Here is a 23,738-nt window from a genome sequence, read left to right as displayed (position 1 = left end):
ACACACACACATTCTGCAAATATATTAGAAAAAAATAAAACTTTGTTTTCCATACCATTTGTATGATATGGAAAAACAACTGGCCATAAATATTTCAAAAATCATTGGATTTGGAAATCTCTTATAACAACATGGGAAGGAATGGCACCAGTGCTAACATATTCCAAGATCCATTAGAAGCATTATCTCAGCCAAATATATTCTCTCCAGATAAGATTGTTAGATATAAAGATTTCTTGGATGATAAAGGAGTATTAAAAACAAAAGAGAAATTACAGAGACAAGGTATTAACCTACGTTGGTGGTCAAGGGTTCAGATTGAATCTAGATATAATAAAGATAAAAAAGTGGGAGGTTTCTATCTAGAACAAAAGGATTTTGGAAAATTGTTATGTTACTCTGATGAAAAACTGATTAAGAAAATGTACTTATTTTTGATGCAAAGGAAGACAAATGAGGGGGTAGAAAGATGTAAGACTCTTTGGTCACAGAATCTAGGCTATACTATTGCTCCAGTACAATGGAATAAGATATGGAAAGTGAATGTTTAAATAACTAAGTCTGTTGCTTTTAAAGAAAACTTATATAAGATGTTTTATAGATGGTATCTAACACCAGATAGGCTTGCCAAAATGTATAAAAACATATCAAATAAGTGCTGGAAATGTGGGAAACATACAGGGACATTTTACCATGTGTGGTGGACTTGTAAAGAGGTGCACAGATTTTGGACAATGATACATACATTTTTACAAACTATCTTACAAGTTTCAATTCCCTTTAAACCAGAGTTATTTTTGTTAAATTGCATGCCAGATGTACTGAACAAAAAACAGAAATACATTACAGTACATGTAGTAACAGTGGCAAGAATTTTATTAGTGTCTTACTGGAAATGCCCAACAATACCCCTGCAAGAGGATCTAATAACGAAGATAATGGAAAACGCGGAAATGGACAAATTAACTTCATTAATGAAAGGACAAATGGAAGAAGACGTTTCTGTCCCATGGACCCCCTTCTACAACTGGATTAAAATTAAATATAAAGACTAGAATGCAGTGAATATATAAAGGCACTATTATAACTTGTTACTGTCAGGATGTCAGTTCTCTAGTCAGAGCAATGCCATGTTAACTCTTGTTATAACCAGTAGTTTTCCAGTTTTCCTCCCTCTAGGCCCAGATGTCATCCAGGCCGTTCATACCCATGGGAGCGAAGTCTTATCTATCCAGCCCAGCCAACGACCTTGATGTCCTTGTCTTCTCAGGCCTTTGCAGACAGGACTAGGGGGGAGGCTGGGAATGGGTGTTTGAAGTATTGTAACTTTCGTTTTACATGCCATTCTCAACAAAGCTTTCGTTCAGCCAGGGGTCTCTCTAGCCCTTGGATTATGGACACCTGTATCCTGAGCATAGTCTTTCAATAAACCTTTTGAACCAAGAGACCTTGTGCTTCTTGAAGAAGGGGTGGGAGACGAACTTGAGATAACTGGGATTCCATAGTCTGACACTTTGTTGAGAATCCCTACTCCCCCCGACCCCTCACTTAGGGAGGATGGATACCGGATTTACTCTGACAGACCCGTCTGATCCTGGAACAGAGGGTGCAGGGCCAACAACGTTGCCTGATGGTGGGACCGCGCAGGCGAGAGCGAGCTGGGAAGGGGCTCGGCCCAGAGTCAGCACAGGACGAGGCTTTGCCCCCTTGACGACTGTGCCAACGCCTCGGCATTGGGGTCCGCGACCCCGGGACAGCAGGGAAAGACGTCATGGAACCATGTTTTCTCGCTCCATGATTGACTCGAGTCTAGCCCCAGTGTCGGAAAACCTGGGGACAACCGAAGGTCCGGTTTGGGAAACTGGCCAGGCATCCTCTTTCACCGTGGGAGCTGCGAGAATCAGCACCCTTCCCCAGTATTGCTGGGATGAGGCTGCAGGTTGCTTGGTGGAGTGTTCCCCGCCTGGAGAGGGAGGTAGTTTCCAGGATTGGACTGCACCCCGGACAGAGCTAAGGTGCTGGGACTATGCCAATGTAGGTTCGGTCGGAACCTGGGGCAGTGACTTGGGGGCCCCGGTGGGTGAGGAGCAGTGGAGTGCCCTCCAAGATCAAGCCCAAGTGCTGCAATACGAAATGCTTGTTGTGACGGGAATTGTCAAGGGTTGAATTGCCAGCACTTCAGAGATGGTGTGAAAAAAGGGCAAGCCCACGGGGAATACAATAGAACAATATTTCACAAACTATTCAATCTTTAAAGTGCCAGTGCTGTATGATTTAAACATTCATACATATTTGTGTTGTTCTTACAGGAACAAGAGTAAATCCCATATACAAAAAGTGCATTCAAGATAAATATACAGAAAGTGCATTCAAGGTTATTACAACCGGTCCGGGTGTAATAGAGTTTGTATGAATATAGATCCTTGCATTAGACTCTTTCCTTCTTTCTGGTGTCCTTTCCTTACACAGAGCAAATGCAGAGGTGGGAGAGATGTAAAAATCCTCCTCAGGCCCAATCTGGGGCCGGCTTAGAAACCTCAGATTTCGTGTCCTCTTCTACGGGAGCACTGCCTCTGCTATAATATAACAACAGAACAGTTTACAGCATCTCAACTGCCCCTGGAAGGCTATAATCCAATGGGTAGCTCTACTTACATTCCATGTGGTTGAAGATTCTCATATTACAACAACCGGATAGAGCGGCCGTCTATTCCAAGGTGCGTCCTCTTGCTGAGCAACCAAGCTAAAAATACTCTCATCCATTAGGAATCCAATTAACGGGTAACGTGTGTTTTTTTTTAAAGCTATACCTCACCCCAATGCAGACTACAACAAAGACAGCTTACAAAATTACATGAGACTACTGACAATCCAGATAAATACCAGGAGGTGGTGCCAGCCCCACAGGCGCCCATTCCACTGTCACCTCCACCAGGCCTCACAGCTCCTGTTGCTCCTGGAGGTCCCGCACCAGCAATGCCTACTGGGCCGGCAGGCCCCGCGATTCCGCCCGCAGGCCTGGCTATCCCAGCGCCGGGTGAGCCAATAGTTCCAGTGGGAGCCATAGCACCAGCTGCACCCGTGGGCCCTGGCCCCGCCACGCCGGCTGCTCCAGCACAACCAGCCCCTCGGTTCCCTGTGCCTCACCAGCAGCCACCAAGGGCTCAGCTCCCACCCGGGAGACCGCTAGTATTTGCCCTCCGAGGACTCCTGGGGCCCCGGCCACAAGCCCCAATCAGGACTCAACCCCAGCCCCAGCCTCGACCGCAACTTGGGCCCCAGGGAGTGCCGCAGAGACCCACGCCGAGAGCGGGAGCACCCTTTCAACCATACCAGCTTGCTCCACCACAGGCTCATGGCCCGGCGCCACAGCCGCTGCCTCTTCAACCGACCCAACCCCTTGAAGCGCTAGTCATGGGGGAAACGGAGCTACCCATGGGATGGATAAAACTAGAAGCTACGTTCGATGGGAAACTGTGGAAGCTGGGATTTTTCATAGTGCAGGCCTTGCAGTTCTTCAATCAATGGGGACACCTGTTCCCTACAGAGGAAAGCCGAGTAGTCCACTTAGGGGCCCACCTGGAGGGGATAGCGGCAGAATGGTATGTGACTCTCTACAATAAGGGGGCCCTGGAACTGGGAAATTTACAAGCCTTCATTGTAGCGCTGTACGAAGACCCGCTGGAAAGCGAGCGGGCCCGCACCAAAATCCAAACCATTCGGCAAGGGTTGCAATCGATAAGAGAATACACGGCCAAATTTTGACAGCAAGCCACTAAATGCCCGCAGTACGAGGAGGGAGTGAAAGTTGAACTATTCTGTAATGGAATGAATCCCAGATTGTTAGACCGGTCACTAATGCAGAATGATCCTCCAAACGCTCCTAGGCTGGATTCAACTGGCGTGTGAGGTAGAAAACCGCACCCAGGTAGTCCACCTGGTTGAGCAACAACAAGCTACAGGTTCTCGCCGTCCCCCTCAAACCCCAGGAAGAGGACGGGGTGCCACCGTGATGAGGAGGGCCAGGGAGACACAGTGGAGACAAGGGTTGTGTTTGCAATGTGGTAGTAGTGGACATTTCGCTGCACAATGCCCTCTTTGAGTGCAGACCCACCCCAAATTCCACCAACTAGACCAGTTCCAGCACTGAGAGCCGGAAGGGGTAGAGCACAAGCTAAGAGGGGGCGTCCCGAAACTGGATTGGAGGCCGAGGAGGTTCTAGCGGAATTTGAAGTCCAGACCCAAGAAGTCTCCATCGTGCAGCCGGGAAACGAGGAGGATCTGTCGTGAGGAGGCCCCCACGGCAGATCAAAGAGGAACCCACTCCGAAGGAGGTGAGAGAAAGAGGGGCCATATTATTCATCCCTGTTAATCTAGTTAATCCCAAAAGGGTGACTCATGTGCGGGTGCAAGCCTTAATAGACTCTGGGTGCTCACGAGATATTATCGCCCCGGCACTGGTTAATGGGTTAGGGTTGGAAACCCATGCCCTAGAGCCTCCTATAATATTCGAACAAATGGACGGCTCCAACATGAACCCAGCTGTACTTGAAACAGAGTTGGTGCCTACTGGAATGGGCAAACACTGGGAAAACCGCCCCTATGTGGTCAGCCAAGTGGCCAAATACCCGCTCATCTTAGGCAGTAGATGGCTTTGGGATCACAACCCCTACATCAACTGGGCAGATGGGATGATAGTCTTTGACCGAGAATACTGCCAAGAGCATCGCTGGAGACACGAATGGGGTGCAGGAGCCCCAGCTAATCTGGAGGTCACCCTCCGAGGAGTTAAATCTGATTCCACCAGAGTACCGAGATATGGCCCAAGCATTTAGCGAGGAGGAGGTGGATGAATTACCCCCCCACCGCAACACTGACTGTGCCATTGAAATAGTTCCGGATGAAAAATTCCCAAAAGGAAAATTATATTCTATGAGTCCAGTGGAATGACAGGAGCTCAGAAAGTTTATAGATAAGAATTTGGAAAGAGGCTTCATTCGCCCTGCCAGCTCCCCACGTGCAGCCCCAGTGTTATTTGTGAAGAAAAAGGATGAGGGGCTTAGACTTTGCACGGATTTCCGGGGCATTAACTCAGTGTCTATGTCCAATGCCTATCCCATCCTGTTGACTCAAGACCTCCTCAGTGTGGTGGTGCAGGGTAAGATCTTTTCGAAATTAGATCTCAAAGATGCTTATTTTCATGTGAGAATAAGGGAAGGGGATGAATGGAAAACTGCGTTCAACACCCCCTTAGGCCAATATGAATACCTCGTAATGCCTTTCGGCTTGAAAGGCGCCCCTTCTGTTTACATGACGGTCATCCAAGTTTTGCACAAATTTCTCTATAAAGGGGTAGTTGTTTACCTTGATGATGTTTTAATTTATTTGGAAGATAAAAAAATCTCATATACAATTGGTCCGGAAGGTGCTGGCAGCACTTCTGCACCACAAACTGCCAATCAAATTGTCCAAATGTGAATTCCATAAGGAAGAATTGGATTACTTGGGTTATCGTATTTCAGGGCAGGGGCTAAGAATGGATCCTGCTAAAGTTAAAGCAGTGCAGGAATGGCAAGCGCCCTCAACTCGGAAGCAATTGCAATCCTTCCTGGGCTTTGCTAACTTCTACCGGCCATTCATAGAAGGTTTTGCCCAAATTGCTCTCCCTTTAATGGACCTGCTAAAAATGAAAGGGGAGACCAAGCCTCCAAACTGATAGCAAAGCTAAATTGGGGACCGGACTGCCAACTAGCATTTGAAAAACTAAAAACCCAATTTACTTCAGAACCGGTCTTGCAACACCCCGATGAAAACCGTGCCTTCATAGTGCAAGTAGATGCCAGTGACTCAGCCATTGGGGGGGGGTCCTAATGCAAAAGGGGGAAGATGACAAAATATGGCCATGTTCTTATCTGTCTAGAAAATTCACGGAGGTGGAAAGGAATTGGAGTGTGTGGGAAAAGGAAGCGTTTGCAGTTAAAGTAGCTCTCACTACTTGGCGCCACTGGCTAGAGGGAGCTTGACACCCCTTCCAGGTGTGGATGGATCATAAAAACCTAGAGGCACTTCGCACTCCCAGGTGCCTTAACACAAAACAACTTCATTGGGCAGAGTTCTTTTCAAAATTTGATTTCACCTTAAATGTCCTGCCCGACAAATCTAATTTCCTTGCGGACACTCTTTCGCACATGCCCCAACATCAGAGCAGGAGGGAGGAGACTATTGACACTGTCTTCTCTCCTAGCCAATTGGGAGGAGTAGTAACTACTCGTAGCCAGGCAACCAAAGAGCAAATGAGAACGCAGGAAAGCCGCGAGGGGTGGAGAGGAAAAGTGAAAAGCGAGGTGGAAAAGGGGGGAGGAAGCGCTCACAGAAAAACTTACACAAACAGCAGCCGGAGAATGGTTTAAAGGCGACAAACTCTACATCCCGGCTAGCCTGAGAAAGGAAGTTTTACAACAATGTCATGATGCCAAGACCGCAGGCCATTTCAGCAATTTAAAGACCCTGCATTTAGTGCAAAGGCAGTTCTGGTGGCCCAGCATAAGAAAAGATGTCTCCCAATATGTGGCTTCCTGCCCTACCTGCATAATGGCAAAACCAAGAAGGGGGAAACCCCCGGGACTATTGCAGCCACTGAAAAACCCCTCCTGACCCTGGGATGTTGTTTCAATGGACTTTATCACCAATCTACCCCCCTCTAAAGGCTGCACATGTATTCTAGTGGTGGTAGACCTGTTCTCCAAACAAGCCCATTTCATCCCCTGCACAACCGTGCCTACAGCAAAGAAACTCGCCAGTCTGTTTATGAAACACATTGTAAGAATGCACTCTTTTCCTTCCAAGGTGATATCGGATCAGGGAGTACAATTTGTTGCCAACTTCTGGTGGGAGCTCCTACAATTAGTGGGAATTGAACAAGGAATAAGCTCCGCCTATCACCCCCGAGAGTGATAGACAATTGGAAAGAACTAATCAAATATTAGAACAATTTCTCAGATGTTATATTAATTTCCAACAGGACAATTGGACACAATTTCTTCATTTTGCCGAATACGCTTGTAACAACATCGGTCCACAGCTCGACCGGAGAACCTCCTTTCAAAATTGTGCATGGTTACAAGGGTTTAGCCTTCCCCTTTGAAACCAGCCCAGAGTCCAAGAAATCCGGGGATCTAGGAGAGTGGTGGACCTCTCTCACTGAGCAATGGGCTGTAATCCAAAAAACTTTACACAAAGCCAAAGCGTATGCTGATCGCCATCATGTGGAGCAATGGAAATTGCACCCAGGAGACAAAGTATATGTTTCCACCAAGAACTTCAAAACAGAACAACACAGTAAAAAATTAGGACTGAAGTATCTGGGACCCTTTCCAATAAAGAGAGTAATCAATGGCGTGACTGTGGAATTGGAATTACCCAAAAACCTTCATCAGGTCCACTCCACCTTTCATGTCAGTCTCCTCAAGAAGGCACCCCCCCAGATGACTGGCATCCTGAAAAAGCAGTGCCCCACCCTACCCTCGTGGATGGCCAAATACACTATGAAATAGACGAGATTTTGGACTCAAAACGGAGGCACAACAAGATCTTTTACCTAGTCAGGTGGAAGGACTTTGAGGAGGGGTTCAGAGAGTGGGTAGAAGCCTCCAATGTGAATGCCCCCAGACTGATTGCTAAGTTTCACAAAAAGTACCCTGAGAAACCGGGGCTTACGGGGTGAGGGAGGGTCTTAAGGGGGGCAGAATGTCAGGATGTCAGTTCTCTAGCCAGAGCAACACCATGTTAACTCTTGTTATAACCAGTAGTTTTCCAGTTTTCCTCCCTCTAGGCCCAGATGTCGTCCAGGCCGTTCATACCCATGGGAGCGAAGAGTCTTATCTATCCAGCCCAGCCAACGACCTTGATGTCCTCGTCTTCTCAGGCCTTTGCAGACAGGACTAGGGGGGAGGCTGCGAATGGGTGTTTGAAGTATTGTAACTTTCGTTTTACATGCCATTCTCAACAAAGCTTTCGTTCAGCCAGGGGCCTCTCTAGCCCTTGGATTATGGACACTCGTATCCTGAGCATAGTCTTTCAATAAACCTTTTGAACCAAGAGACCTTGTGCTTCTTGAAGAAGGGGTGGGAGATGAACTTGAGATAACTGGGATTCCATGGTCTGACAGTTACCAGTAACCACAGTCTAACACTTGGTAGGAAAAAAATATGATGTATAGATAACTAGAATGTTGATGTAAGCAGTCTAAATGACTTTTTTTCCCTTCTATCTCTCTTTCTTAGCCTTCCCCTCTTCCCCTCTTCTATTTCTTCTACTTATGGAAAAAACAATAAAATATGTTTTGAAAAAGAAAAGAAAAAGATAAAACTGATTTTTATTAAATTAGGTTTATGTCCATTGTGGTAGAAAGTTTCAGGTGGGTAGCCATGTTGTTCTGCAGTATGAGAGCATGATCCAATCCAGTAGCACCTTAAAGACCAACAAGATTCCAGGGTATAGGCTTTTGAGAGTCAGGCTCCCTTCCCTCTGGTATCTGATGAAGGTGCTTCTTGGACTTGAATCTTGCCTATTTTGATAGAAAGGAAATAGAAGCCTAATCTGAAGAATATTTTTCCCTGAAACAACCAGCTAGTTCTCTAGCATTGAGTGAATGCTAGTCTGATTTGGTCAGGCATGCTTAAACCTTTCATTGTGGCCTCAGAGGAGAGATCCACAGAGACATCTTGCCTGTTGTAAGACCATAAAGAGAAGAAAAAGCACAAGGAGACAGGAAGCGAAGGATAAACCAGAGGAACTGTCAGCTTGAACAACAAGAGATATCCAGTTCAGTAAGAAGATAACATATGCACAATATGGCTCTAATCTAAACCAAAGAGAAAACATAGCACCCTCTCTATGTCCAGCCATGCCGAATTGTCTTTACTCCCAAGTTCACTCAGAATGAGGTGGCAAAATGTCCCACATATATATCCCCATCTGCTACTCTAAAAGGATCCTCCCTTTCCCCATTTGCCATGAGTGCTTTACAAGAAAAAGGCCTTGCAGTAGCTCATCACATTCCGTAGGGGTATTGCATTCGTTCAAGCACTCAATCGCTTTCAGTTTATCAACAGAGTCCTCCTGGTAACTACAAAAATCAAAAAGCAAAATAAATGTGTTAACTACTGATGCCAATATCTTTGGCAAAGATTTGATGGGGGAAAACACAAGTGCTGAGACTCCTTCCTTCATTCTCCACCACTGGAATGAGAAACAGTTAATAACCTTCAGCTATCTTTTTAAAAAATCCCTACTGATAAATGTGTGCTGAAAGGTTAGAGTTGGTTATATCCATCATTGTGTAATACTGCAGAAAGAACAAGCAATGCCTATTAAATACAGCTTATTTTTATTGTAGCCCTAAAATTCTAGATTGTATTTATTAAGGAGACCACAACAATAATACAAACATGCTTAAAGCAAAAGAAAGCAAAAAAAAAAAAGACAGGGTGCAGCATTTAAACCTCAGACTGCTGAGGAAAGTGTATACCATTAGCTCATACATTAATCTACTCCTGCCGACATTTGGGAAACTGACATGAAGCACTACTGCCATTTTGCCTGTGCAAAAACTGTGAATGTCATTGCCAAGGGATCATCTTAAATCACATCCTTTTGCTGCACGCTGATCTGAGCAACGTGCCTCATTTTGAGGAATGGAGTAGATGAGCCATAGCTTTAACTATCCTACATTAGTCAATCAGGTGACTATAGAGGAGAAACATCATCCTGTCTAAAAATCCCCTTTAGAAGGAGTTTAGGCTGTCAGCAGAACAAAACATGCAAATCTTGATCATGTACCAGATGAGTCGAGGAGACAGTGAAATGGGAGCCTTCTGCTTTTTCCTGCTGTAACATTCCCAAAGTGTGCACATGATTGCATTGGATAGACAAAGAGCAACCCTATGTCCACCTTTAACCCAAAGAGTTCCTCTGGCATAGTTATCATCCATGGTTAATTTGTAAAATCAGATATGCCAGCATATAAGTCATGCTCCCAGTCCTGAGTTCACACAGGGCAAGATCTCATTTAGCAACAGAAGAGTTTGTACCTGCTTAGAGGCTCTTTATTTTCCCCATCCACACTCTATTATACAGGAGAGTTGGATTTTACTACTTCAGAAATCTCCAGCAGCCTTGAATCCCTGAATTCTCCCCAGGTAAAGTTGAAAATCATTTGGAATGTCTGAAAAACCATTCTTTAGCATTTGAGGGTATCATCATTGCTGAGTAACTAGGTCTGGACACCTTGACCCCCTACTGTATCCTCTGTTCCATAAATCAGGTCCCCTACCCTTGTTACTTCCTAGGGAGAGGGAAAAGCCTTGAGGATCTGAACTGTGGCATGCAGCCATGTCTTCATGGAGCTCTATGTACACAATCCTTTGGCAGTTCTCTACATAAGAGACATCACTCACCCCCATCCCACCACCTCTGCTTCCCATGATTTCCCTCAACTTCTTCCCTCTGGTACTATGCTCCCCTATGCACTATGACATACAATCCCATGTGATTGGAAGACAAGGAAGAAGCTGAGTTGGCTGTCACCATTAAGCATTATGTTTCTATGATACAATTCTGATAGACATTAGGGGTGCACAAAATGAAACAAACTCCTTTTCCTTAACGGCATTCAGTAATCAGATCCCAAATGGAGAGACCCTTTATATTACTAATTATCTCTGTTGGCAGGAAGAGGAAATGTGCACAATGCGCACAAATGAATATTTTTTTTCCCATTGCTATCTGGGCAACGGTATTGTCTCCTTGCCACTCAGGTCCTCACATTTCTCTTCCTATCAGCTTTGTAAACAGGGGTATGTGTAGACTCACAGGCTACAATTCTAAAGACACTTCTTTGGGAGTAAGTACTGTTGAATAACATAGGACTTACATCTGAGAAGACCTGTTTAGTATTGCATCTCCCCATCCCCCCCCCATTCACCCACACTGGCCTTTCAAAAACAATCCTGCCCACAGCGAAAGACAATCTTATAGGGAAAACACAGGTCTATTTGGGGGGAGGGGTTTCAGACAGTCATGTTGCCTGCCTATGTGCACTTGGGCCATGGAGTTTGATGGTGATCAATGCAAGAACACCTTCTCATCATGGAAACAAGACTATAAAGCACAAGGAAACATGGCACCAACAGGCAATAGCTGGATGTAATTTATTGGCAATATAGAAAAAGAAAAAAATGAATATAAAGCAAGTTGCTTTTATTGCCACCACCGCCCCACTATCTCTTTGCCAGTCAGTTTCCTGCCATTGTGTGCACCCACTGACACTTGCCTTTTTCCGGGTCTATTATTGTGTGTGTGTAATGTAACTGAGGAAAAACTCAGTGGGTTGATGGTTTAGAGGGAGAACTGTGTTCTGTGCAATTTTGGTGCTAATGCAATAATAGCTGGACCTGGAAGAGCCTGGAAGTCCTTATTGGAAAGAATGGGGCCAAAACACTTGATAATGGAGAAAAAATGGATTAGAGCCAAGCTGGCAATGCTCCATCTGGAAAAAAAACCATAACGATACATAGTTCCTTCAGAAACCCTGGATTGGAAACCAAAATGGATTTCTTTTCAGTGTACACATTACTGTAACTTGTATGCAAAGGTAAAACAATCCCCTCAGTTTTTTTGAAGGCCTACCTGGGAGGTGGTAACTAGGGTTACATTTGAGTAAATACTGTGAATTGACAGGATTACCCCACCACTTGATCAGCAGTTCCTTTTTCCAAACTTGCCTTTTCCACTAGTAAAGACAGTTTTACTTTCCTTTCATGCTAATAGTTTCCCAGCCCTGCTGTGCAAACTGTTAAACTGAACACAAAACCAAAATAAAATTAGAAGGTGAGGATGGAATTTGCTTTTTAAAGCTTTGTAATACTTGACCACAAATACAGCTGAAAGACATTGTTTAGAATTGCTTTTCATGTTCTATATATTTTCATCGTAAAAGGGTGATCCTTTCAAGGTCGTTACAATACCTTTCCCATCAATCAGAGGCATGTAGACCTGTGATTTTCATTTTCCGAGTTTTGATTAATGATCTCATAACATGGAAGCAGAATACGGACAAGGATAATGGTATGCGACTCAGCAGATTATGTACTAATCTATTAACAGAATTTTAATATGCATTCATAACAACATTGTTAATCAACTGCTTTACAACTAAAGATGATTCTTTCCTAATTTCACTGTCTTGATTTATCCACAGATATAGAATTAATAAAATGTTAAAGTTTTTAAAACATTCAATTACTAATAAAATATTAAAGAGTAATAGAACTATTATGTTTGTTATCTCTGGAGAATTCATTCAAATCATATTGAGGATTCAACTACTATTGCACTCAAGTTGTTATTGAAAAAATACCTTCCACCTATATTTTCACTATATTGAAGATTTTTCAGATCTTCCATAAGTTCCTTTCTTAGGTCAAGTGGGGCTGTTTGACTAAAATTACAAGTTTCTGTCAAAAAGTCAAGCATCAGTTCCCCATTTTTGTTTCCTTCGGCAAAACAATCTGTTATGTCCATATTAGATGGAAGGTCATATGACTGATATTTCAGTCCAGCTGCATCAAGTATCTCTTCAATATCCGCAGATGAAACATATAAGCAAAGATCATTAAGAGGTAAATGAGGACCATACTTCTTCCACAACCTAGCCCAGCTACTGGTTCCTGTAAGTAAATCACATAGCAAAGTTATAAAGAATCGTTCATGCTTTTTGATATTGTTTCAGAATACTGCTAGAAAAACAGAAGTCTCAGATCTTGTGACAAGGTGTCACAATATGCAAAACGAAAAGAGATTACCCACTCCTGGTGCAGAATTTATTCTCACGTGCCACAGTTACACCCATGGTGGTGGAAGATCATCATGGAGTTCAGTGGTGCTCTCTTCCTTCTGTCTGCTTATCTTGTCAGCATGTGGTCTAATATTAGCAACAGAAAGCCAGTGTATGCAATACATTTTCTCAACCCCTACCCAACTCGTGTTTTATGTGTGACCTGGCACTCACCTTAAAAATAATGAGTGTGTGTGTGGAGGGGGAGGCAAATCAGCTCCCAAGTGCAGCATGGTGGCACAGGGGTTTCATAATTTCCTCCTTTCCACCTCCATGCACTTTCACTAGCAGAAAAGGGCTGGGGGGTTAGCAAAAGTGCACAGGGTGGAAGGGAGGGAATAGTGGAGCCCCTCCTGCCACCATGCCCAGGAGCCAATTTGCCCCATCCCCTCACCCTATTTTTAAGGTGAATACTGAGCCGAAAGTTGATTTGGGGGAAACCCCAAGCCAACTTCTGTTTAAAGTTGGCTTGGGGTTTCCCCCAAATCAACTTTCGTTGAACATCTCTTCTAATCAGACATGACGATGACTGAGCATGCAATAGTGTGCAATGAAACTGCCATAGTGTGGGAAGCCAGGAGTTCTATCCAGTTGCTTTAGCAATGTCAGTATGCTGACCTCATGCCATGGACAAATACCTGTTTATACCTCTCCCTGCCAAAAAACCCCATGAAGATATGCCACTTTTCATGGAAACCAAAAACTTTTGTGAAAAGAACCACTTGTTTCAGCTCAACTATAGTCAAGAGCCTTTGATTTTACCAGAGGTTCCTGTCTTCATTTTAACTCTCTTCAGCCCTTGATTTGTTCGCAATCAAATCAGAAGTTGAAGTAAGTACAAGACATATTATCCTAGGATTAGTACTTATGTCAACAAGAAGTCTTTATAATCTGCCTCTTCCCTGATGTCTCATCAAGATATCGCAAGTCATGTGTATAGGAAGGGGACCTCTTACTAATGCCTATCATGTGTCCGATAAGAAAGAGAGAGGATGGGTGAGGTCATTCAAAGAGGGGGGTTAGGGAGCTTGCTTCTTCACACTTGGAATTTAATTCTTTTGAGCTTGTGCAATTTCTGCCAAAGCCTAAACCATCATTTTTCTGAGACGTTATTTTGACAAATAGTTGGTGACTTGGGATAAACGCTGGAATATTTTAGCTATACCTTTGCATTCAATTCTTTTCTATTTTAAAGTTTAGAATATTAGAAGTCTATTCCAAGCCCTAGAGGGTAAAAAGTAAGGTACAGCTGGCAACACCATCACAAATAGAAATGGGTAGAAGGGAGGGAGAGGTTGCTTTACAAAATGCCAAGCAGTTAATCCCTAATGTATTTAAATGAATTTCTAGGGAATTGAGATACATGATGATGTACTGGGGTCCTAAGGTATGCCAACTTGAGCAAGCACCATAGTGTTACCCCCCCCCCCCAATGGTAATATGCTGTTTTTTAGGTTTCTGTTTTAGGCTATCTTAGACCCTAAACTGGACCTTATTTAGAACTGCATAATAAATCATGCTCTGCTATGATTATATACTATCAGGCTGTGGTCCTTCCTTAAACTTTCTGAAGTGGAACATGCTTCTAAACTCACATTACCTTTGGGACCTACTACTGCAGCACCTCAGACTGCCAGCAGTACAGATTCAGAGGCAATGGACAGCTAAGCCCATCACCTCCCAAGTTCTGGTAGCTGGGAAACAACCAGATCCTGGAGAATGAACCTGCTGAGTGAAAGAAGAGAGGAGGAGAGAATGTAGGCGCTCCACCTTCTCTTCTCCCACTACTGGAAGGGGAACCCCCTCCCCTTCCAGCTCTAGAGAGCTAGAGCCAAGAAGAACCACCTGCAAGAAAGTGGTGACTTACTCTTGGGTCATCATAAGCCAGTTTGTGAACCACTGCATATTTCCTCACCTCATAATTCTCAGCCATGAAGGAAGACAAAGATCTATGTACAGGCTATTGGTAATTTGATTCCAAAATCACTACAGTACTAATACATTTTAAAAAGTAAGGTGCCATTAGATCTTTATTTACTTTCTAAAACTAGTTTCCTTAATGCCAAGGGAGGGGAAAATCAAGAACTTATAAAGTGCAAAAGCCTGTGGTAAAGAGGCTACTATTAGGTCTTGCCTATTAGTTCCAGTGGCAGAGATCATCCAAATGCGTTGTTGTATCTAATAACAGGAGAAATTACTCATGATGAAAGCCATAAATGGGACAATCAGCCCAGTCTTCTATGTTTACAGGTTCAGTAAGTCTTACTTTGCCCATAGGTTTTCCTACCACTCCACTCAACAACGCCGGACTCCTCCTTCAGTTTACTGATTCCTGCCAGACTGGGTCCAATGGATGCATATATTAAAGTACATAGATGTGTAACATTGAGACTGAGGCACAATAAAATGCCAGCTCAGAGACAAACAATTACACTGATTTAGAACACGACAGACAGAAGCAAACCTAAAACATCACAGAGATTTGATATCTATTCTAGGGAGTTTTATGAAGCGACATGGTTCTCTGATAAGGAGTACCCCATTCTGTTCTGTGCATCTGTGGAGTTCTGAAATAAGGACTGCCTTATAATACAGGGAACTTTTGGCAGCCTTCGGCCAGTCAGATTGAATCCCACAGTGACAAGGAAGATATCCTTGTAAAGATCTACTAATCGAAGGTACATTGATAAGACCCAATAGAGAAAAATACATTAGCAGAAGCAGTGGGAAGTGAAACCAGGCTAATCCATTTATTTGATACCCTCAGTGGCATGATTCAGCATTTCAGATGTGAATCACTTATAAAAGGCCAAAGCCACCAGCCCCATCGGGTAGGAAAGCGATAAATTCAGGTCTAATGAGGGCTTGCTGAGAGGTATGACTGCAAATCCCCATTGCTAATAAAGCCATTCGCCTGCCCTTTTGGAAAGCGGTATATCTTTAAACACTTTCCTTCTGAAACATAAACACTTCGGAGGTTTAAAATCAATGCAGCACAACAAATTTGTGTATTTTTTCCCTCTCTCCACCTGGTGGAAAATGAATGCAAAACACTAATTGCAGAAAATGTGCTGGTGTCAGTGTTCTGTGACTCAACGCCATTTCTGAACTGAGCAATTATACACTACCTGACTGGCACATTATTATAATCACTCCCTGTAGATGCAACATATGGCGCTACTTTTGTTTTTCAAGACTTTGTTGTGAAATGAATGAAGGAGTATATGTGTGAGTGGAGGAGGTTATTATCTTAAAAACAACACTGCATAACTCTTCTTTGCTGCCCTGGTTTTGTTGACAAGCCAAGGGTGGGAGGAACTGAAGTCTCCACACAGTAGGCCACCTTCCTTATCTGTTCTGGCCTTTTTAGTTATCTACTTCCAATGTTTTATTAAGGCATCCTATTATTTCTGAAGAGGATATTACTTTGAGCACAACCCACTGGGAACTCCCACCTGGACAAGATCTACTGAAAAGAATAGGAATAGCTACAGATGTGCAACAGAGGATGTTTTGATGGATTGTGAACCTGGCCTTTATTTATTTCCTAAGGGGGAGGATTATTTCAAAACATTGCTTCTTCTGTATCATTCCCATTTACTGTGGTCTAGTTGTTTTTATTCTTTCAGCTGTTTTTTTTACTTAACTATGTGCTTTCCTCAACAGTTTCTGTTCCTTGCCCAAATACTCATCTTTCTTTTCGACCTTGTTCTTATCATCTTTCTTATTTATTGTATTGTCTTGGAGCTGTAGGTTGTCTGAGGGGAATTCCCCCTGGTCCCTGCTAATGCTTCACAGGCCAGTGGGGAGGGGATGGTGTTGCCAGGACTTTAGTTAAAGTATAGAGTTTTGTTGAATTCTAGAAATCCATCCCACCCCTCCATGATGTGATGGCATCACTTCTGGTTTTGTGCTCACTGTCATAGTTCCAGTCATGAGGCCTACTGTTGACACGAACCTTCTCTGCTGCCCCAGGCACCTCAGACCGGCCTAGATATTCAAAAGGACAAGATGTCTGAATGTTGAGTGGTAGAATAGACTTACTACTTCAGTTTGCAGAGTGATCAATTACATTTTCAAAATGCCCCTACATCAATCATTCCCTCTAAGTGGATAACTAGCCAAGCATGTAAACAGCCAAGCTAGAGTCTTTCTCCCTGGTATAGTTTTATTTAAAACTAAGTGAGTTTTTACAGAAGAAAGCATTAGAACTGTATGTTTTCTCATCTGCAGCCTGAAGTGGCAATACCCATTCTACCCCTTCAGAATTAGACATGGGCACGACCCAAAAAAATTTAATGAACCAGTAGTTCGCGATTCGGTGCCGGCGACGATCCTGAGATCGTGAACCACAACGAACATTTCCGTTGCTGAACCGGTTCTCGGTTCGTGGTTCGTGGGCGCAGAACAGCCCCATGGCACTTAGAGAGCCCACATTCCCGGGGAGTGTTTTGCAAGCTCTCCTACAGCCATCACCCAAGTTTGGACAAGATTGCGAAAGGGAACTTGGAGTTATACCCTCTCCAATCCAAGGCCCCCAGGAAACTCCCACAAAAATCCAAGCTGAATTATACCTCAGTCTCTCTCCCCAAAGGCTAGCAAGTGGCAAGCAAGAGCTCTGTCCCACTCCACTGCTCGCTGAAAGTGAAACCCAGCCTGGGAGCCCACAGCTATTTATAAGCACAGGTCCCATTGAGCAACGCAGGAGGTCTGTGTTTGGCCATCAGAGCTGCCTATCAGGGTTTACAGGGATGAGATTGAAGTGCCCGTGGCTACAGAACACCCCCTTCCCCCTCCCTCCCCTGGATGTCTTCTCCCAACTTGTAACCGCTTTGCAGCTCTGTGGTTGGAAGGAAGACCTACTGATCAAGGTAAGCTGGGCTTCCATTCGGGTTTCCAGGGCGACAGAAGGAGCACAGACAGAGTTCAGGCATTCCCCTGTCTCTGCTGCTAGGGGAATTGATTGCTGGTGCCTGAGTGTCTGGCTCCCCAAACTGCGGCCGAACGCACCGAACCAGGCCTCTCCTGAATGCTGGTTCATTGGCCGTGGACAATCATGAACTGCAGGTTCGCGATCGTGCGATCGCTAATTTTGTGGGTTTTTGAAGTTCGTAATGCGGTTCATGCCCATCTCTATTCAGAATATACTACCACTTCATTAACAGCATGTATAAGATCAATTTGGGAAAGGGAAAGATTGTACAAAAGTCTTGCAATGAAGTTTCATGTCAGGAAGGTTTCCTAGGTGAGACCATAATGCATCACGGGAAGAACCAATCTGGAAGCAGGGAGTCATTAAAATGAATATTTTAAACGCATTTTAGATTAATTTTAAAATAGTTTGTTTTACTGGGAGAGTTTGCCTATCACTTATTCTTTAAGAGGAAATTTTCTTTTATTTTGAGGATATGGGGGTCATGTTAAGCATTTTTAAGTCCCATTGAATTCAACGGGAAAGCCTTAAACCTTCCAACTCTCCCATTAAACTCAATGGATCTTGAAAGTGCTTAACTTTAGTCGGTTTGTACTTTTCAGATTTACAATAAGCGCTAACCCTGCTGTGTGTAATGTTCAGTTTCCTCTGTTCTCTTGGAACTGAATCCAAATGAGTGAATAAATATCACTACCTCTCTGAGACTGATGACTCATGAGCACATAAGTTCCTTATTCAGGTCTCAAATAATCAACATAAGATGGTATTATGACATTAAGCAAAAAGGGGCAGTAAGCAGAGAAAGCAAGCATGCCAAATAGCACAACATAGCATCCCTATAACTATTAGCTTAATGCTGCATGTACTCAGGTGTTACAATATCTGCAATTCTGAAAATGAGTAGCAGATTAATGAGCCTATTAACAGTAATTGGGCTCCATGCATGAGTTACAATTTCAAATCCATTCCCTCTGTCCTGTTTGTAACATTTGTTGTGACATTTGTGTGCATTTTGTTAAAAGGGATATTACAGAACTAATGAAACATATAGGGGTTCTATTTTAGGAATGTTATAAAGCCATTTCATCACTTTGTGACTACTTTCAATGTGTATATACCTGCTATTGGAATATATGTTGCAAGGTCTGACATTCAGTCATTAATGTGCTTACCCTGTTTGAATTAACCTGAAAGGAAACCTGGCAGAGAGCCAATAGCCTTATCTATCTGAAAGCCCAGGAAACTGAGAAACTACTATTGGTTAATAGGTCAGGTGACTTCCTCTCTAAGGGTCAAGAAGAAGCATATGAAGAATTCCATCTTGCTCGTGTGGTCTTTGTAGAGTCAAGATGTAGGAAATAAAGTTCTTTATTTTTGTAGGAATCCCACATACCTTTTTCCTTTAGAGTAAATTGTTTTCTCAAAAGAAAACAAGCATCTGACTCTCTATTGATCAAGATCCATTGCAACTCTGAATTTAACTATTTTTAACCCACTTTTCCCAACACCCGATACAGCTATTAAATACTATTCAAAGAGACATCCTTCGAATCAGGGATGATAATCTCTTCCCTCACACCAATTCCATCTTCCACAATTAATTACTGAACTACTGAAAACTAGCAACTGAGCTCTAATATTGCAGCATAAACAGATTATTGTACAGAGACATAACTCGCCATGCTACTCTTCAATTGCTATTAACTGTGCGACATAATTTCCCCACACAAAGGAACAAGCCCCATCTTCTAGTGTCAAAGGTTGGGTCTGAGTCTTTAGGAACACCTGCAAGCTGCCTGCTACATAGGTAGCTCAAAGATCTGAAAGACTTTCACTTCTGGGTAATTGATAGTTCTTTTGAGGCTGAGATCACCAAGGCAGCCCAGCAGACAACACTGGTCTTGGACCAGGCCTGTGACTACAAAAGGCATAAGGGGCATTGATCCCTGCCATGACCACCAGCACTGCCACCCTCTAGCTTTCATTTTTAAAAAGTAACTCAGTAGTACTTTTTGAGGTGAAATAGAATGGGAAATGTACAAGAAGTTTTTGTTTGGATTGCCTGGGAAAGTATGAGCGGAAGGGAATCTGCAAGAAGGTTACAGCTGATTTCATTAATTCTTTACTGGCCAAATTGATTTTGATCTGCCTGCCCTGTAACCTTTTTCTTCCTGAGCCCTTTTATTCTTTCTTGTTTGTTTCTGTCCTCTTTAATATTAGCATTGAAAAATGTGAACTTTGGCAAAACACTGGAGTGAGATTTATATTATTTTGGTTTTAGCCCCTCTGTTTATTCCGTGAAATTTGCCTCAGGAATAGGCTGACAGATAACAGAAGCAGAAAGATGAATGCTCACTTTCACTCAACCTGGTTATCTGTTTGTAATCTTCCTACTATTCCACTGAGCAAAGCTGGAAGCCTTTCAGCTTAAGTGGTTCTTCCTCCAACGGAAGAGCCACTTAAGATGGAGGAAGGCCCTTAGGCTACAATTTAGTAGCCTTTTCAAGGCAAAGATACATGCCATTAACTGCAAATCATCTTGCTATGATGTGCCTCTGAGCATAAGCAGGATGCCTTTGACACACCACTGCCAATCTTATGTCCCTACCTCCATTTGACTAAGCAATACATGCTGTATCAGACACCTTCTTTTCTGCCTTTAGTTTCAGTTATTGGTTTTTAGCCTCATCCTTACAGTGGAGAAAGACACTTATTCCAGCTAGTCTCTTGAAGACATGAGTTCGCTTTCCACAAATAAATCTTGATGAACTAGTCACTGAAAATCTCAGGGCTTGAGAATAAGCCCCACTTTCCTTCCCAGTTGAAGAAACTGACAATCCTCACTCTAGCATCATGGGCTGTAGTTGACTCATCGTTTACGAAGAGATGTATATAAAGTATAAAAATGGCTAGGAACTTGGTTACTGAAATTATTAAAATGTCTTAGATCCCACTTATGGAAGGAATTTCTATCAGCAGAACAGAACTTCTTTGCCTCCCCACTTCCACTGCAGTGCAGAATGAACCCCAAAATAGTGCTCTTGGGGGACAGGGCACCTGCAAGAACGCTTGAACCTACCTGAGACAAGAATAATAAGGAGTTTGCCCCCAGGTTCCAAAAGAGTGTGAAAAAACCGAATAGTAGCAGAGATGTCTTTTACATAATACAGCATCTAGGAAGGATAAGAATCATTTCAGTGTGAAATTTTCCCCGTAATAGTTTTTTATTAGAGTAGAAACGACCCAAATACACACATACATATCAGTAGTTTTACACACACCAATGGCTTGTTCCTATGTGCCCTGGGATTAACATTTTGTCCTTGTGAGAATGTTGCCTATGGAATAGAGATGCATTCTCCTTTTTATCAGGAATTTGGGAGAGAGAATTCCTTTGGTGAAGAGGCATTCTGGAAGAATTTCATCCCATTTGGGGAGGAACTACACTCAGAAAAGTATTTGCAACTGAAACCAATGGAAAGAATTATCAGCTTTATTTCCTAATGAGATTTACTTTAATTCTTATGTTAAAGAATCTGACTTATTTTTTTAAAAAACCAACCCGAATCACCCCTATTAAATGACCTCTCTAAAGCAGTGCTTTTATACATTCTTTTTAAATAATGAGGGAAAAAAGGAAAGTCTTTTAGATCATTTCAAGTCAGTCGCTGCTGTAGATGCATTTCTGCATGCTTGTGCTTTTTAAAAATACTGCTTATTTGTGTTTTTTTAATTGACTTTTTATTTGTTGTAAGCAACCTTAAGAATCTGTGATTATGCGTGTGGATAAAAATTGTTTCAATCAATATAGGGTCTTTTTTTAACTCTACAGAGTAACTTCTGGGAGAGTTATGTTTAGTGGAGTTCTGCAGTCCATTATAAGAGGGAAATCATTCCACCCCTTTTTCTGTTCTCTTCTTACTTTTTCTCTTCTTATGTTGTTACAGCGAATGCATAATTGTATCCACTTGGTTTAAAAGTTACTATTTTTCCTATTAGATATCAGATACCAGGGCCCAGTGATCCGAGGAAACATTTTGCCGATAATCAGGAGAGTTTATTTAAAACATGGTAATATCACGTTTTTGTGCTACTTGTGACAACTTCACATAAATGTTTCTTAGAAAAATTCACATAATCAGCTGACTTATAATAGCATTGTTGAAAACAGCCAGTCTTGAAGGCTAACAGATTTCCAGTACAATCCCAAACAGAGTTTCACCATTCTAAGCTCATTAATTTTAATGGGCTTCGAATGGTGTAACTCGGCTTAGAATTGCACTGTTGTACTACCTTAAACTAGCCCATAGTTTATAAATTGCCAGTGCGATGTTTGAATGCTGGCCATGCCGTTAACTCTGCTTAGCAGGAGGGCCAGAAACCAGGATTCTTAACCAGAGTAACTTCCTGACTTGTGAAGCTGGGTTTATGGTAGCCCTGGTTACCAATTATGTCTGAATACAGGAATCCTGGATTAATCTCAGCTCTTTGGGCACAGAGTCTCTTCTGCAGAGCATAACAATCTTTGCTGCTCCTGCTGCAGTCAGCTCTCCCTGGCAAAAGTTGAGACAAGTTTTCCAAGGAGTCTCTGGTTGGTGTTGATCATCTGCTGCGCTAACAGTGAATAGTTTATTCAACCACTAGGTAAACTAACCATGGTTAATTTTGATGTTTGAGTGCTACTTACCTGGCATTAACTTTTGTGAACCTGAGCCTGCTCCTTCCGATATATGAAGTATTATTCTGTGTGGGGAGTGCACATGGAATGCAAGGGAGTTAGAGTAAATCCGTGACATTCAAGCAGAAACATATTGCCACATGGAAAAGGCAACATGTAAACCTCTTTTAATTTCATATCCAGGATTCTGAAGCAACACACTCGGCATTGGATTACCTGAATCATATGGATAAAGCCCCATTTCTTCATATCGCCGTTCGCCTTCGTTCGACTTTCGTATTCTGATGATGTTTCCTTGTGCCAAGTAAACTTTATGTTCTCAAGGTTTGATGTCTTTGCTGCACGTTCTAAAATATGAGGAAATCTTCACAGTTTATCTCAATTGCAAATATGGAATATATTTCCATTTCAAATTTTAATGCAACTGAAAGCTATATATTTTCAAAATAAAAAAAATACATTTATGTCATTGGTGGGACCAATCCTGAGCTACTAACTTCTCCCCTCTCTTCTCAGTGAATTTACTCATCTTAGCTGCAACCAAAGCTTTCAAGGGAGCAATTTCCCTCACATAAAACATGTGATAGTTTTGGAATCTGTTTCCAGTTCTATCCTTCCCAGTGTCTGGATGAGTTTGATGTCTTCACATGAAGTTTTGCTTCTGTCCAGATGTTATCTTTGATCCTAACATACCTCATAAGATTGCTGTAAGGATCAAATTGGAGAGAAGTGTGTGCCATTCGAGATCCTGGGGAAAGGGGTAAGGCAAAACACACTAAATAAATAATTAAATAAAATAGTATTTGTATATTAGACTAAAAAGGTAAAGGCTCTGACCCTGTGCAAGCACCAAGTCATTACTCACCCATGGGGGGACATCATATCACAACATTTTCTTGGCAGACTTTTTATGGGGTGGTTTGCCATTGCCTTCCCCAGTCATCTACACTTTACCCCCAGGAAACTGGGTACTCATTTTACCGACCTCGGAAGGATGGAAGGCTGAGTCAACCTTGAGCCGGCTACCTGAACCCAGCTTCCGCCAGGATCGAACTCAGGTCATGGGCAGAGCTTGGACTGCAGTACTACAGCTTACTACTCTGTGCCATGGGGCTCCTGTATATTAGACTAAAAGTCTAAATAGTGTGATAGAAAAAAATGCCGTGAAACAGTTGTTAAAATGTGTACTGTTATGCATATCCAGCCAGCTGAGCATGTTAAGAGTGCACTGC

The 23,738-nt window shown here is 42.9% G+C and overlaps 1 protein-coding gene across 7 annotated transcripts in view; it reads right to left on the bottom strand.

The window, feature by feature from the left end:
- Positions 1-11,191: 11,191 nt before the first annotated feature.
- The window catches only part of LOC129323361 (histamine N-methyltransferase-like), a 36,113-nt gene continuing 23,566 nt past the window's right edge, over positions 11,192-23,738 (bottom strand). For 5 of the 7 annotated variants that reach the window (XM_054969894.1, XM_054969899.1, XM_054969897.1 and 2 more), the window contains 3 exons: positions 22,723-22,853; positions 20,908-21,001; positions 11,192-12,728 (listed from right to left, as the gene is read on the bottom strand). In XM_054969894.1, the coding sequence (XP_054825869.1) occupies positions 12,367-12,728; positions 20,908-21,001; positions 22,723-22,853 (587 nt within the window). In that variant the 3' untranslated portion in view covers positions 11,192-12,366. The other 2 variants (XR_008596456.1, XM_054969900.1) reach the window with 2 other exon arrangements.

This window comes from Eublepharis macularius, chromosome 2 (genome assembly GCF_028583425.1).
Source record: "Eublepharis macularius isolate TG4126 chromosome 2, MPM_Emac_v1.0, whole genome shotgun sequence".
NCBI lineage: Eukaryota > Metazoa > Chordata > Lepidosauria > Squamata > Eublepharidae > Eublepharis > Eublepharis macularius.
The sequence above is the reverse complement of the archived record's forward strand: the minus strand, read 5'-3'. Positions and strand labels throughout refer to the sequence as shown.